The 16,820-nt window shown below is 52.6% G+C and overlaps 1 protein-coding gene across 1 annotated transcript in view; it reads left to right on the forward strand.

The window, feature by feature from the left end:
- The window catches only part of CHD1 (chromodomain helicase DNA binding protein 1), a 295,481-nt gene that overhangs the window by 193,025 nt on the left and 85,636 nt on the right, over positions 1–16,820 (forward strand). The window contains exon 23 of the mRNA XM_075325063.1: positions 8,632–8,805. Within this exon, the coding sequence (XP_075181178.1) occupies positions 8,632–8,805 (174 nt within the window). The remainder of the gene's footprint in view (positions 1–8,631; positions 8,806–16,820) is intronic.

The raw sequence follows: 16,820 nt of genomic DNA on the forward strand, positions 1-16,820 counted from the left end.
TTCTCAAGGTCGGGGCAGCTGTGATTGTGGTCCTGCACCTCTAGGGGTTGGCAGTGATCCTTTTGCCCTGGACGGCCTTCTAGTCTGGGCTTCATCCAGTGCAGACTGTTAGCGGAGTGCCTCGCTCACTCTCGCCACTCTAACCAATTTGGGTGGCTTGTCATTCTGTCCAAGTCCACTCTAACTTCGACCCAGAAGTTCACGTATCCAGGGACGCAATTCGAGACTCTCTCGGCACTTGTGAAGCGGCCCTTAGTCAGCGGCTGGATATTTTCCGCTGTTGGAACAAGCGGACTTCCTCCTTCCACGGGGTGATGGCTTCGCCACAGACCAGGGGCTCGTTTCAGTGGTGGCTTCGGCCCCTCTGTCTCAGGGACGCTCCTTCCTGGCCCCGTCCCGGGTGATCCTCACCAGGATGCTAGTCTATCCGGCTGGGGAGCAGTATATCTCCACCATGGAGCGCAGGGCACTTGGACTCTGTCCGAATCAGCCCTCTGCATCAATGTGCTGGAAATCAGAGCTGTGTTTCTAGCTCTCTAAGCCTTTCACCATCTGTTGGCGGCTAGGCACATTCGAGTCCAGTCAGACAACGCGACAGCGTTTGCCTACATCAACCCCCAGGGCGGGACACTCAGCCGCCTGGCAATGTTGGAGGCTCAACGCATTCTTCAGTGGACGAAGGACTCCTAGTCCACCATATCCGCAGCCCACATCCCAGACGTGGAAAACTGTGAGGCAGATTATCTCAGCCGTCCAACCGTGGTCCACGATCCTCAGGTTTTTGCGGCAGACGCACTGGTTCAAGTTTGGTCCCAGCTTCGTCTGTCTTACGTGTTTCACCCTCTAGCTCTTGCCCAGAGTCCTGCGCAAGATCCGTAAGGAGGGCCGTCTGGTCATTCTCATACTCCAGACTGACCCAGGCAAGCTTGGTACCCTGACCTGCTCCATCTGTCCGTAGAGTTGCCATGGCATCTTCCGGACCGTCCAGACCTTCTCTCAAAAGGTCCGTTTTTCCGCCAGAATTCTGCGGCTCTCAGATTGACGGCGTGGCTCTTGAGTCCTGGATCTTGACGGCTTCTGGTATCCCTCCTGAAGTCATCTCCACTATGTCTCGAGCTCCGAAGTGTCCTTTGGCCTTTTGGCCTTGTCGACCCTCCTGTCCCTTCTACAGTCCGGTCTACAGCTAGGACTATCCCTCAATTCCCTTAAGGGACAGGTCTCGGCTCTGTCAGTGTTGTGCCAGCGGCGTATCGCCCGGCTGGCTCAGGTGCGCTTCTTCATGCAGGGCGCATCTCACATCATTCCGCCTTACCGGCGGCCTTTGGAGCCCTGGGACCTTAATCCGGTCCTCACGGCTTCCGGAAACCCCCCTTTGAGCCTCTTAGGGAGGTTTCTTTGTTTCGTCTTTCACAGAAAGTGGTCTTTCTAGTGGCCATAATTTCCCTCAAGAGAGTCTCTGTTTTGGCTGCACTGTCTTCGGAGTCACCCCCTTTTTTGGTTTTTCATCAAGACAAGGTGGTTCTCCGTCCGACTCCGGACTTTCTCCCTAAGGTGGTTGCTGCTTCCACCTTAACCGGGGCATTTTCCCTGCCTTCCTTTTGTCCGGCTCCTGTTCATCGCTTTGAAAAAGCGTTGCATATCCTGGATCTGGTGCGGGCGCTCCGGATCTATGTGTCTCGCACCGCTGTTCTTAGGCGGTGCACCTCTCTTTTGTGCTGACCACTGGTCAGCGTAAGGGCCTCTCGGCATCTAAGCCGACCCTGGCTCGTTGGATTAGGTCGGCCATTTCCGATGCCTACCAGTGTACTCAAGTGCCTCCCCCGCCGGGGATCAAGGCACACTTGACCAGAGCTGTCGGTGCCTCTTGGGCTTTCAGGCACCAGGCTACGGCTCAGCAGGTCTGTCAGACTGCCACTTGGATTAGTCTGCATACCTTTTCGAAGCACTACCCAGTGCATGCTCATGCTTCGGCAGATGCGGGCTTGGGCAGACGCATCCTTCAGGCGGCTGTCGCCCATTTGTGAAGTTAGGTTTCGCCTACTTCTCAGTTTTCTGTTTATTCCCACCCATGGACTGCTTTAGAACGTCCCATGGTCTGGGTCTCCCATAAGGAACGATGAAGAAAAAGAGAATTTTGTTACTTACCGTAAAATCTTTTTCTTATAGTTCCGACATGGGAGACCCAGCACCCTCCCTGTTGCCTGTTGGCAGGTTTCTTGTTCCGTGTGTTTACACCGGCTGTTGTTGTTGTAGACAGAGGTTCCGGTTGTTCCGGGTTTTACTCTGTCTCTACTTGTGGGTGGATGTCCTCCTTCAGCTTTTGCACTAAACTGGCTAGGACTGGCTACCAAGGGGTGTATATGCTAGGAGGGAGGAGCTACACGTTTGAGTGTAGTACTTTGTGTGTCCTCCGGAGGCAGAAGCTATACACCCATGGTCTGGGTCTCCCATGTCGGAACTATAAGAAAAAGAATTTACGGTAAGTAACAAAATTCTCTTTTTTCAAAGCATTACATAGTCCATACCCAGGTTTCAACTGAGGCAAATCTAGGTAGGAAAATTCTGCAAACGGCAGTAGAGCACCTCTCTCAGTAGGCGCTCCAGGCTCTCTGGGACTGGTTCCTAGTCCTTGGGTTGTGTTGTCTTCTTTTATATTTCCCACCCATGGACTGCTTTAGGACGTCCCATGGTCCTGTGTCCCTCAATGAGGCGTCAGAGAAAAACGGATTTTTGTGTACTCACCGTAAAATCGTTTTCTCTTAGCCATCATTGGGGGACACAGCACCCACCCTGTTGGGCCTTGGTTCTTTCAGTACCTTATTTGGTTATGACTCTTTTTTTTTTTTTTTTTTCTCATGTTCCTCCGTTGAGATAAGTTTTTGCTATTTTTTTTCTCCTACTGCTTGTGTACGAAAACTGAGGTTGCCTGGCCCGGCCAGGGGGTGTATACTACAGAGGAGGAGTTATGCTTTTGCATCTATTTAGTGTCCTCCTATGGATAGGCAGCATAACACCCATGGTCCTGGGTCCCCCAATGATGGCTAAGAGAAAACGATTTTACGGTGACTACACAAAAATCCGTTTTCTTCATCGTTCCTATGGGAGACCCAGACCATGGGTGTATAGCTTCTGCCTCCGGAGGACACACAAAGTACTACACTAAAAAGTGTAGCCCCTCCCTCCGAGCATATATACACCCCCTGGATAACCAAATATAGCCAGTTCAATGCTTTGTGTTCAGGAGGCACACATCCACACATGCATTCTCATCTGATTTTGATTTTTGGAAAGAGTTTGAAGAAAAGCGGGTCCAAGCCTGGACTCCCGGCATGTCCCTTCTCACCCCACTGTGTCGGCGGTGTTGTTAAGGTTGATTTCAGGGCTGGAGCCTTACATGCCGCGCTCCTTCACCATCCCTCGGGCTCTGGCTTGAAGTGGGAGCCAGCACGGTTCTCCCTGCCTTCCAGGAGACCGGTCTCCATCCGCAGCCCTTTCAGGATCCTGCCGGACGGAGCACTCATCCCTCAGGGACCTGGCCCTGCGTCTCACAAGCTAAGTATTTGAGACATTATTATCGGGGGTCCTTTGTACTTTATTGTTGGGGAGAGTGTGCTGTGTATCTATTGTGACATTTCCGTCCGGTTCTCTGGTTTTCACCTGAGAACCGCGCCGATGGTGCCTGCTTGCCGGCCGCATCGTTAAATTTAGGCCCCGGCTTCGCCTGAGGCCTAGTTTTGTTTTCACTGCCCCTGCATGCCAATCATGCAGAGGGACAGTGCGGCTCCGCCCAGCGGCCGTTCGGCACAGGGGAGGGTCACTCCTCTCTGAGGTAATATTCCCTCCCCTGTATATCTCCTTGGCCCTCCGGATCCCGCTCTTAGAGTAGGCCCCGCCCCCTCTCCTCGCTCCGGCGCCATTTTATCAGCGTTCTTATGCATGTCTGCATAAACCACATTGTGACAGCGATCGGCGCTGGCCATCTCCCTGGGGGTCCGGGCTGTGGGATCTGGAGGGCACAGAGATGTCCCAATGTCTAACGGTCTGGCAAGCCACAACCTCCGGTTGTGGACCTGCTTATATACTCTGCGTATATACTCTGCTGGGGGTCATTCTGGCTCAGAGCCCCCACTTCAGCAGCATGTCTCACACGAGGAGCAAGGCTGCAAGGCTGTACTTAATATGCACTGCATGTAGGCTCGTACTGCCTGTACTGAGCACATAACCACATTGTGATGCCTGCTCTAACATGGTGGTGCCTCAGCCTGGAGGCTCATCCCCAGTGGTCCCTCCGGCTGCTCCGGCTCCGGTGGCTGAACCCCCGGCTTGGGTAGAATCCCTCTCTCCAGGGGACAGATGTCCCGGACACTGCTGAGCATGCATCAGCCCCCTTCTCAGGGCGCTTCTGCTGCTACGGCTCGCTCAGCAAAGCTCACAGAGGATTCTTCATCTGGCTCAGACCCCGTCCTCCTAAAATGGAGACGCAGGGTCCCCCCTTCCTTCCTCGTCCCGCGGCTCTGATTCACGAGCTGACTCGCAGGACAAGGAGGATGCCTTTACTGGGGGCTCGGACGCTTCCTCCATGTACCCCATTGATCTGTCCGAAAGTGACGCAGATGCTAGTGATTTGATTGCGTCCATTAATTTTGTACTGGACCTCAATCCGCCTGTATCAGGGGAGCTCCCCTCTCTGGCAGAAAAGCATCAGTATACCTTGCCTAAGAGAACAAGGAGTGTGTTCCTTAACCACTCCAGTTTTCAGGCCACTGTGACCAAGCCCAGAACCTGTCCTGACAGACGCTTCCCAAAGCGTGGTTCTGATGACCGTTTTCCTTTTCCACCAGAGGTGGTCAAGGAGTAGGCTCATTCACCAAAGGAGACCCTCCGGTGTCTAGACTCTCAGCCCGGAAAGTTGTATCAGTGGCTGATGGCAACTCTCTTAAGGATCCCACTGACCGCCATCTGTATATGAGGCGGCAGGGGCCTCGTTCTCCACATCTTTTGCAGCAGTGTGGGTTTTCAAAGCCATCTCTGCTGCTCTAGAGGAGATGCATTCCCTCACCAGGGACTCTATGCCTGAGATGGTTGCCTTAACTTCCAGGCTTCAGCCTTTTCATCCTATGCCATGTCTGCCATGCTGGAGGCTCCGCACTGCGGTGGCTTCGGCCAATTCTCTCGCTATCCACAGGATCTTGTGGCTTCGAGAGTGGAAGGCACACGCTTCTTCAAAGAAGTACCTTGCTGGGCTCCCATTTTCTGGGCCCAGGCTGTTCGGTGAACAACTGGATGAAATTATTCAGGAGGCTACTGGCGGGAAGAGTACTTCCATGCCACAAACCAAATCCAGGAACCAGGGCAGGAACGAGTCGAGGTTTCGTTCCTTTCGTTCCTCCAACTGGTCGTTCTCTAAGCCCTCGGCCTCGTCCACTAACTCAGCCAAGGACCAAAAACCAACTGGCGCACGAAGCCGCGTCCTCAGAAGACCGCAGGAGCTGCTGCCACTAAGGCAGCCTCCTCTTGACTATCTGGCCGCGCCAGCAACGTCCTTGGTCGGTGGCAGGCTCTCCCGCTTGGCGACATGTGGTTTCAACACGTCTCCGATCAGTGGGTGCGGGATAGCATCTCCCACGGCTACAGGATAGAATTCTATCCAGCCCGCCAAACAGATTTTTTTTTTTTTTCTGTCAACTCCCCCCTGCTTCAAGGCCGCCGCCTTCTCTCAGGCCGTGGCATCCTTGCAGGCCAACGGAGTAATTGTACCGGTTCCCGCCTGGGAACGGTTCAGAGATTTTTACTCAAATCTCTTCCTAGTCCCCTAAAGGGACGGTTCCTTCCGGCCCATCCTGGATCTCAGGCTTCTCAACAAGCATGTTCAGGTGCGGCATTTTCGCATGGAGTCTCTGCGCTCAGTCATTGCCTCAATGACCCAAGGAGATTCCTTGCATCCTCGACATCAGAGATGTCTATCTGCATGTGCCAATTGCAGTTTCACACCAGCGTTGGCTACGTTTTGCAATCAGAGAGGAACATTTCCGATTCGTGGCTCTTCCCTTCGGGTTAGCCACGGCCCCTCGAGTATTCATCAGGGTCATGGCAGCAGTGGTTGCGGTTCTGCACCTCCAAGGGTTGGCACCCCTTTTCCTGGACGGCCTTCTAGTCAAGGCTTCATCCTGTGCAGACCGTCAGCGGAGTGCTTCGCTCACTCTCGCCACTCTAGTCCAATTCGGGTGGCTTGTCTTTTTCCCAAGTCCACTCTGACTCCGACCTAGGGATGCAATTCGAGACTCTGCCGGCACTTGTGAAGCTGCCCTTAGTAAAACAGCAGTCCCTTCACTAGCGGTACGCTCCTTGCTGAGGCCCCGCCGTCATTCCATCAGGCACCTAATGCAGGTGCTGGGTCAGATGGTGGCGTCAATGGAAGCGGTTCCCTTGCCCAGTTCCATCTGCGTCCTCTGCAGCTGGACATTCTCCGCTGTTGGGACAAGCTGACTTCCTCCTTGCACAGGTTAGTGGCTCTGTCGCCACAGACCAGGGTATCCCTTCAGTGGTGGCTTCGGCCCCTCTCTCTTCAGGGACGCTCCTTCCTGGCCCCGTCCTGGGTGATCCTCACCACGGATGCCAGTCTATCCGGCTGGGGAGCAGTATATCTCCTCCACAGAGCGCAGGGCACTTGGACTCCGTCCGAATCAGCCCTCTCGATCAATGTGCTGGAAATCAGAGCTGTGCGTCTAGCTCTCTTGGCCTTTCACCAAGTTGGCGGGCAAGCACATTCCAGTCCAGTCAGACAACGCCACAGCGGTTGCCTACATCAACCACCAGGGCATGACACTCAGCCGCCTGGCAACGTTGGAGGTTCAACGCATCCTTCAGTGGACGGAGGATTCCAGGTCCACCACATCCGCAATCCACAACCCAGACGTGGAAAACTGGGAGGCAGATTATCTCAGCCGTCAAACCGTGGACAGCGGCGAGTGGGCTCTGCATCCGGCAGTGTTTCGGTCAATCTGCCGCACTTGGGGCACTCCGGAAGTGGATCTTCGCTCCCACGATCCTCAGGCCTTTGCAGCAGACGCGCTGGTTCAAGATTGGTCCCAGTTTCGTCTGTCTTACGTGTTTCCCCCTCTAGCTCTTGCCCAGAGTCCTGCGCAAGATCAGAATGGAGGGCCGTCGGGTCATTCTCATTGCTCCAGACTGGCCCCGGCGAGCTTGGTACCCTGACCTGCTCCATCTGTCCGTTGAGGTGCTGTGGCATCTCCCGGACCATCCAGACCTTCTCTCACAAGGTCCGTCTTTCCGCCAGAATTCTGCGGCTCTCAGATTGACGGCGTGGCTCTTGAGTCCTGGATCTTGACGACTTCTGGTATCCCTCGTGAAGTCATCTCCACTATGACTCTGGCTCGGAAGTATTCCTTGGCCAAAATCTATCACAGGACCTGGAGAATTTTCCTGTCCTGGTGTCACCCTTCCGGCCATGCTTCTTGGCCTTCTTCCTTGCCGACCCTCCTGTCCCTTCTACAGTCCGGTCTGCAGCTAGGACTATCCCTCAAGGGACAGGTCTCGGCTCGGCCAGTGTTCCAGCGGTGCATCGCCCGGCTGGCTCAGGTGCGCTCCTTCATACAGGGCGCATCTCACATCACGCCACAGGTCGGCGTAAGGGCCTCTCGGCTTCTAAGCCGACCCTAGCTCGTTGGATTGGGTCGGCCATTTCCGATGCCTACCAGTGTATTCGAGTGCCTCCCCCGCCGGGGATCAAGGCACACTCGACCAGAGCTGTCGGTGCCTCTTCGGTTTCAGGCACCAGGCTACGGCTTGGCAGGTCTGTCAGACTGCCACTTGGACTAGTCTGCATGCCTTTTCGAAGCACTACCAAGTGCATGCTCATGCTTCGGCAGATGCGAGCTTGGGCAGATGCACCCTTCAGGCGGCTGTCGCCCATTTGTGAAGTTAGGTTCTGCCTACTTCTCAGTTTTCTGTTTATTCCCACCCATGGACTGCTTTGAGACGTCCCATGGTCTGGGTCTCCCATAGGAACGATTAAGAAAAAGAGAATTTTGTTTACTTACCGTTAATTCTTTTTCTTATAGTTCCGTAATGGGAGACCCAGCTCCCTCCCTGTTGCCTGTTGGCAGTTTCTTGTTCTGCGTGTTATCACCGGCTGTTGTCGTAGACAGAGGCTCCGGTTGTTCCGGTTCTTGCTCTATCTCTACTTGTGGGTGGCTACTCTCCTTCAGCTTTTGCACTAAACTGGCTATATTTGGTTATCCAGGGGTTGTATATGCTCGGAGGAAGGGGCTACACTTTTTAGTGTAGTACTTTGTGTGTCCTCCGGAGGCAGAAGCTATACACCCAATGTCTTGGTCTCCCATTACGGAACTATAAGAAAAAGAATTTACGGTAAGTAAACAAAATTCTCTTTTTTTGTTATTTATGTCCTGGGTCTGGGTCATATGAGTTTCATTAATATCTCGTACCGGTATACAATTATTGTGCTTCTTTACAATCTCCATCCACCAAAGTGTAGCAGACTTTAGCAATCTCTTAGCATAATACCGGGTCTTGCTTATTAGAAAATCTTTTCATTCTTGTGTATACATTTTTCTTTTCCATATAACAGACTTATTTACTTATTTTAAGGTTGCCAACTTTTCCACAATGGAAGAGGATGATATTGTGGAGTCTGATCGAAATGCAAAATCCTGGGAAGACATTATACCCTCAGATCAGAGAAGAAGAATGGAGGAAGAGGAAAGACAAAAGGAGCTTCAAGAAATCTATTTGCTTCCCAGGATGCGAAACTGTGCAAAGCAGGTGAGAATTTGATATGAATGACGAGGATATCATCTGGGCATTTTATTTACTTAAAGGGAGTCCGTCAACAGGTTTTTGCTGTGTAATGTGGACACCAGGCGATGGGGACTGAGACAAAGATTTCAGCGATGTATCACTTATCACTAATGCTGTATGCAGTTTTTGCCATACAATTTGTTTTATCACCAAGAGAGTAGCACTGCCCAGACTAGCTCCCTCTGCCCAATGGTTCAACTATACCAACTCCTCTGGTAACCTGCTCACCGACTATATACAATATACATAGAGAGCTGTGGTGTGCGTGGGGCTAGCTTTCTGAGCTCTAACATATCTAAAAACTGATTGTCACAACTGCAGCACCCAGCAAACCTAAGTGTGATGTATCTTTATGATCAGGGTCTTTTTTTTTTTTTTTTCTTTTTTCTACATTGTGCTGTTCTTGCATGAGGTAGCAACAACCTGCTGACAGATTCCCTTTAAATGCATGTATTTTGGGTTAAACATAATTTTTGCTAAATTATTGCCCTTTAGTCTTTGTAGCCCTGGCTTATTGCTGGCTGGAGAATATGTAATCTTAAGAATGTCAGTGAAATCATTATGATGGGTAAGTTTAGAAACTCTTAAGTCTTTTTTTGAGCTGATTTTTGACCTCCGACCAGAACTTTGGCTATTAATCAGCTGAGAAGAGCTGATGAGACAAGCTCTTGGTCAATCTCATCCTGCAGTCAGCTATGTGCAAGGAAACAAAAATGATAAAATCCAAACTGAACATTTTTTAATGAAACCCAATTGCAAAAATATCTTGCCCAAAATACAGTGGTTTGCAGGGTTGTTCTCAAGATCATTTATTGGGCGTTTCTCTCTACCCTGCCTCCCGGCTTCCTGCTTGATGACGGGGAGGATGCACTTTTGATAATGGACAGTTCAGACCAGTGGCATAGTTGAGCTGGCGATGTTCAACGGCACACGTTCCAGTGCTGCTAGTACAGGCAGTTTTGCCTCTGTCCCATCTGAGGATGCATGGGGACTGAAGGGTGCTGCATTCAGAGATTTCGCCAGCTTCAGAGCAGGCGTTGCAAGATCTATAACAAAAAGCTTTTAAGTGCTTGCCTACTATACTGGCCACAGCTATTCTACAAGCAGTAAAACTAAAGAAATAAAATCCCTCCATTCTTTAGGCCACATGGATTTTTAATAACAAGTAAATTGCAATATTACTTGTTTTTACCAGAACATAGCAATTTTAACCATATATAATACTGAGAACAACTCATGTGACTCGGTCATGACCTTTGGTGTACTCATACGTCATGGTCTGGAAGTGGTTTTTGACCTATGACCTATGGGTATGTAATAGCGATTATGTGGGGCACAGGAGTTGTTCCACTGGGAGCTCTGTTGTCACAGCCAGGGACGTTGCCGCTCTGCCCATGGCTATTGACCCCATAAATACCACAATCAACAGCAATTGCAGCATTTAGGGGGCTGGGAGATGGAGTTCGCTCTTTCTACTACCCGATCAGGAGCCTCACGGCATGATCACAAGGTCTCGATTGTTGCCATAGCAACACAAGTTCAAATAATGACCTTTGGGCCTGTCCGTTATGGTGGCCTGTTAGAACATGCTAGTGGCATTATCTAAGAGGCAACCTGTCAGTGTCACACTGACAGCTGTAATGCAATGCCATGCTTGTGTATTGAAATACATTATACCAGGCCACATTAAAGGGTCAATATGTTCATTAATAAACTGAAATCCATATCAACCAAAATTTACCATTAACATGAAGTACAACGTGTCACGAAAAAACATTGTCAATCACTGGGACATGTTGAAGTGTTAGTGACACTGATCAGAGCTGTAATATTGGGCCTCGTCAGGAAGGTGAAAACGGGCTAGAGGATGAAGGGGTTAAGTTAAAAAAAAAAAAGTCCCCCAAAGGCTTGCATATGCTTCAATGAAGCTCTTTCATGTGTATTTTTCTCTGCAGGACTATAGCTACCTATGTGTTTCTTTGTCGCTCCATTGGGAGACCCAGACAATTGGGTGTATAGCTTCTGCCTCCGGAGGCCACACAAAGTATTACACTTTAAAAAGTGTAACCCCTCCCCTCTGCCTATACACCCTCCCGTGCATCACGGGCTCCTCAGTTTTATGCTTTGTGTGGAAGGAGGCACACATCCACTCATGCATTCTCAGATTAGTTATATCGGTTGGAAGAAAAGAGGACCCCCACGGGGCCCCCGGCATGTTCCCTTCTCACCCCACTAAAGTCGGCGGTGCTGTTAAGGTTGAGGTACCCATTGCGGGTACAAAGGCCGGAGCCTCATGCCGTTTTTCCTTCACCATCCCTTAGTGGCTCTGGGAGAAGTGGGATCCTGACCGGTCATCTATTCACTGGGACCGGGCTCCCTCCGCAGCCCCTGTGGGAATCTGCTGGACAGGAGTCTATTCTTCCTCAGGGATCGGGCCCTGCAACTATAAGGTACTCTGTGTCCCCATGGGGACTGTGCATGGAGTGCCTTATTCCCGGACGCAGCTGCTGATTTCTGAAGACCGGCAGACTTCCGCGCCGACCGAGCCTGCTTGTCGGCCGCGGTCTTAAATTTAGTCCCCGGCTTCATCGCGGTCTAGTAGTAAAAATCCCGCCCCCGGGCCTGCCTGTCAGGGGTAAGGGCGGGACGGCCGGCCTGACGTCGGCTGTGAGGGCCGGAGCATCCTGTATGTTTCCTCCCCCCTCACTGATCACTGTGGGCACCCCAGATTCCTGCACTTTTCTAGCACCGCCCACGGCTCCACTCCTCCCCTGAGAGCTCCGGCAGCCATGTTTTTGGCATTCTGCCGGTGGAGGATTATCAGAGAAGAGCTCTGCAGCTCTGGGAGACCTAAGGCAGGGAATCTGGAGGACACACACTCGCTTTTTAGCGGTCGGTAAGCCACACCGGTCACCCGGTGCTGGTCCCCCCCCGGGTGTCAGAATAGATACGTATTATATACATATTTCTGTTCGGTCGGGCTGTATACCCCTTCCCATATACCCTCAGTGATCACTATCCTAGGAGACAACAGCATGTCGTCCACAAGGAGCAAGGGTGCTAAGGCACAGGGTTTTTTTGCGACCTGTACCTCTTGTGCGGCTATGTTGCCTGCGGGTTCCACCTACCCTCACTGTGAGCAATGCTCAACCCCTGTTTCGCTTGCTCAGCCGGAGCCTCGGTCACTAGTGGGCCCCTCGGCTCATGTAGTCCCCCCTGCTCCCCCTGTCCAGGCGGCAGGGACAGAGTTTGCTGCGTTTGCGGAGAAACTCTGAGTCACTTTCGCAATCCATGGCTCAGTCTATGGACAAATGGTCTGCCAAGCTGCTAGAAGCTTTGCAGTCCAGACCGGTCCTTATACAGGCCCCGGTCCCCGTTAGCTCGTCGCCTCCAGGCCCCTCTCGGTCCGCGCCGCAGCGCGCTCCCAGGTTGGGCCCTAGGTCCCACACGGAGGATTCCTGCCCGGATCTCAGTCCCAGACCGACTAAGCGGGCTCGCTGGGAATCTTCCCCGACTTCTTCACGCTGTTCGGGTTCCCAGCCCGAGGACTCTCTGGAGGACGAGGCGGACGTCGCAGCTCAGGGCTCTGAACCTGACGTTGCTCTCAATCTTGATACACCTGAAGGGGACGCCTTAGTTAATGATCTTATCTCGTCCATTAACCAGGTGTTAGATCTGTCTCCCCCGCCTCCACCTATAGAGGAGTCAGCTTCTCAGCAGGAGAAACACCAGTTTCGGTTCCCCAAACGTACACGGAGTGCTTTTTTCGATCACTCTAACTTCAGAGATGCTGTCCAGAAGCCCAGAGCGGTTCCGGACAAGCGCTTTACTAAGCGCCTTACTGACACACGTTACCCCTTCCCCTCTGACGTAGTTAAGGGTTGGGCTCAGTGTCCCAAGGTGGATCCTCCAGTCTCTAGATTGCCGGCTAGATCTGTAGTATCGGTGGCAGATGGCTCATCGCTGAAGGATGCCACTGACAGGCAGAGCTCCTGGTGAAATCGATTTTTGAAGCCACGGGCGCGTCTTTTGCCCCGGCCTTTGCAGCCGTGTGGGCACTACAAGCTATCTCAGCTTGTCTGGCTGAGATTAATGCAGTCACACGTAATTCTGCTCCGCAGGTTGCGTCTCTGACTTCTCAAGCGACAGCTTTTTCTTCCTACGCCATGAACACAGTCCTAGACTCTGCTAGCCGTACAGCGGTGGCATCCGCTAATTCTGTGGCAGTCCGCAGGGCCATGTGGCTGCGCGAATGGAAGGCAGACTCGGCCTCCAAGAGGTTCTTAACCGGTTTGCCGTTTTCTGGCGACCGATTGTTTGGCGAACGATTGGATGAGATTATTAAGGAATCCAAGGGAAAGGACTCCTCCTTACCCCAGTCCAAACCTAAGAGACCTCAGCAACGGAAAATTCAATCGAGGTTTCGGTCCTTTCGTCCCTCCGCCAAGCCCCAGTCCTCTTCGTCCAACAGGCCGGAGAAAGGCCAGAGGAACTCCTATGCGTGGCGGTCTAAGTCACGCCCCCAAAAGGCCGCCGGAGGCACTGCCTCCAAGGCGGCCTCCTCATTACTCTCGGCCTCCCCGAACCGCATCCTCGGTCGGTGGCAGGCTCTCCCGCTTTTGCGACGCCTGGTGGCCACAAGTTCAAGACCGATGGGTGAGAGACATTCTGTCTCACGGTTACAGGATAGAGTTCAGCTCTCGTCCTCCGACTCGTTTCTTCAGAACCTCTCTGCCCCCCGCTCGGGCCGACGCACTTTTTCAGGCAGTGGCCACTCTGAAAACAGAGGGAGTTGTGATCCCGGTTCCCCCTCAGGAACATGGTCGCGGCTTTTACTCCAACTTGTTCGTGGTGCCAAAGAAGGACGGATCATTCCGCCCCGTTCTGGACCTCAAATTGCTCAACAGACATGTGAGCACCAGACGGTTTCGGATGGAATCTCTCCGCTCGGTCATCGCCTCGATGTCACAAGGAGACTTCCTAGCATCGATCGACATCAAGGATGCTTATCTCCATGTGCCGATCGCACCCGAACATCAACACTTCTTGCGTTTCGCCATTGGAAACGAGCACCTTCAGTTCGTGGCATTGCCTTTCGGCCTGGCGACAGCCCCACGGGTGTTCACCAAAGTCATGGCATCCGTAGTGGCGGTCCTACACTCTCAGGGCCACTCGGTGATTCCCTACTTAGACGATCTCCTAGTCAGGGCACCTTCCCCGGCGGCGTGTCAACACAGCCTTACAGTCGCTCTGGCGACTCTCCAGCAGTTCGGGTGGATAATCAACTTCCCAAAATCCCAGTTGACACCGACCCAATCACTGACTTACCTCGGGATGGAGTTTCATACACAGTCAGCGGTAGTCAAGCTACCGCTGGACAAACAGCTGTCCCTGCAGGCAGGGATACAATCTCTTCTTCGGGGTCAGTCATACCCCTTGAGGCGCCTCATGCACTTCCTGGGGAAGATGGTGGCAGCGATGGAGGCAGTGCCGTTCGCGCAATTCCATCTGCGGCCACTCCAATGGGACATTCCCCGCAAATGGGACAGGAGGTCGACTTCCCTCGACAGGAACGTCTCTCTGTCTCTTGCAACCAAGAAGTCTCTTCAGTGGTGGCTCCGTCCCAATTCTCTATCGCAAGGAAGATCCTTCCTACCCCCAACCTGGGCTGTGGTCACCACGGACGCGAGCCTGTCAGGGTGGGGAGCGGTTTTCCGCCACCACAGGGCTCAGGGAACCTGGACTCCGGTAGAGTCCTCCCTTCAGATCAATGTTCTGGAGATAAGGGCGGTGTATCTAGCCTTATTGGCCTTCCATCGGTGGCTGGAGGGCAGACAGATCCGTATACAGTCGGACAACGCCACGGCCGTCGCATACATCAACCATCAGGGAGGCACGCGCAGTCGTCAGGCCTTCCAGGAAGTCAGGCGGATTCTGCAGTGGGTGGAAGCCACAGCCTCCACGATCTCCGCAGTGTACATCCCGGGCGTAGAAAACTGGGAAGCAGATTTTCTCAGTCGTCAGGACATGGACGCGGGGGAATGGTCTCTGCACCCAGACGTGTTTCGAGAGATCTGTCGCCGCTGGGGAACGCCGGACGTCGATCTCATGGCGTCACGACACAACAACAAAGTCCCGGCCTTCATGGCACGGTCTCAGGATCACAGAGCTCTGGCGGCGGACGCATTAGTTCAGGATTGGTCGCAATTTCGACTGCCTTATGTGTTTCCTCCTCTGGCGATGCTGCCCAGAGTGTTACGCAAGATCAGGTCCGACTGTCGTCGCGCCATTCTCGTCGCTCCAGATTGGCCGAGGCGATCGTGGTACCCGGATCTGTGGCATCTCACGGTGGGTCAGCCGTGGGCGCTTCCAGACCGCCCAGACTTGCTGTCACAAGGGCCGTTTTTCCATCTGAATTCTGTGGCCCTAAACCTGACTGTGTGGCCATTGAGTCCTGGCTCCTAGCGTCTTCAGGATTATCTCAGGATGTCATTGCCACTATGAGACAGGCCAGGAAACCAACGTCCGCCAAGATCTATTACAGGTCTTGGCGGATCTTCTTATCCTGGTGCTCTGATAATGGTTTTTCTCCCTGGCCGTTTGCCTTACCCACTTTTCTTTCATTCCTTCAATCCGGAATGGACAAGGGTTTGTCACTCGGCTCTCTCAAGGGACAAGTATCGGCGCTCTCCGTATTTTTTCAAAAGCGCCTGGCCAGGCTTCTGCAGGTCCGCACGTTCCTGCAGGGAGTTTGCCACATAGTCCCACCATACAAGCGTCCGCTGGAACCCTGGGACCTTAACAGGGTGCTAACGGCTCTTCAGAAACCACCTTTCGAGCCGCTGCGGGATGTTTCTTTATCACGTCTTTCGCAGAAGGTGGCATTTCTAGTGGCAATTACATCACTCCGAAGAGTGTCGGAGCTTGCAGCGCTGTCATGCAAAGCCCCCTTCCTGGTTTTTCACCAGGATAAGGTGGTTCTGCGTCCTGTCCCGGAATTTCTCCCTAAGGTGGTATCCCCTTTTCATCTCAATCAGGATATCTCCTTACCTTCATTTTGCCCTAATCCAATTCACAAATATGAAAAGGATTTGCACTCATTAGATCTAGTGAGGGCACTCCGGTTCTACGTGTCTCGCACGGCACCCCTGCGCCGTTCAGATGCGCTCTTTGTCCTTGTCGCTGGCCAGCGTAAGGGTTCGCAGGCTTCCAAGTCAACCTTGGCTCGGTGGATCAAGGAACCGATTCTTGAAGCCTACCGTTCTTCTGGGCTTCCGATTCCTTCAGGGCTGAAAGCCCATTCTACCAGAGCCGTGGGTGCGTCCTGGGCATTGCGGCACCGGCCTACGGCTCAGCAGGTGTGTCAGGCAGCTACCTGGTCTAGTCTGCACACTTTCACGAAACACTATCAGGTGCATACCTATGCTTCGGCAGACGCCAGTCTAGGTAGGCGAGTCCTTCAGGCGGCGGTTGCCCACCTGTAAGAGGGGGCCGTTTTCGGCTCTTTTTATCGAGGTATTTTTACCCACTGCTTTTGGACGTCCCAATTGTCTGGGTCTCCCAATGGAGCGACAAAGAAGAAGGGAATTTTGTTTACTTACCGTAAATTCCTTTTCTTCTAGCTCCTATTGGGAGACCCAGCACCCGCCCCTGTTCCCTTCGAGCTGGTTGTTCTTTTGTGTACACATGTTGTTCATGTTGAATTGTTCTTTTGGTTCATGGTTTTCAGTTCTCCGAACATCCTTCGGATTGAATTTACCTTAGACCAATTTATAAGTTTCCTCCTTCCTGCTTTTGCACCAAAACTGAGGAGCCCGTGATGCACGGGAGGGTGTATAGGCAGAGGGGAGGGGTTACACTTTTTAAAGTGTAAGGCTATGTTCACACACTGCGTTTTTTACCTGCGTTTTGGGTCCGTTTTTGCTGCAGAAATTTCTTGAGAAATTCTTGTAACCTTTCTGCAGACATTCCCCAGCAAA

The sequence above is a fragment of the Anomaloglossus baeobatrachus genome, chromosome 1 (genome assembly GCF_048569485.1).
Source record: "Anomaloglossus baeobatrachus isolate aAnoBae1 chromosome 1, aAnoBae1.hap1, whole genome shotgun sequence".
Lineage (NCBI taxonomy): Eukaryota > Metazoa > Chordata > Amphibia > Anura > Aromobatidae > Anomaloglossus > Anomaloglossus baeobatrachus.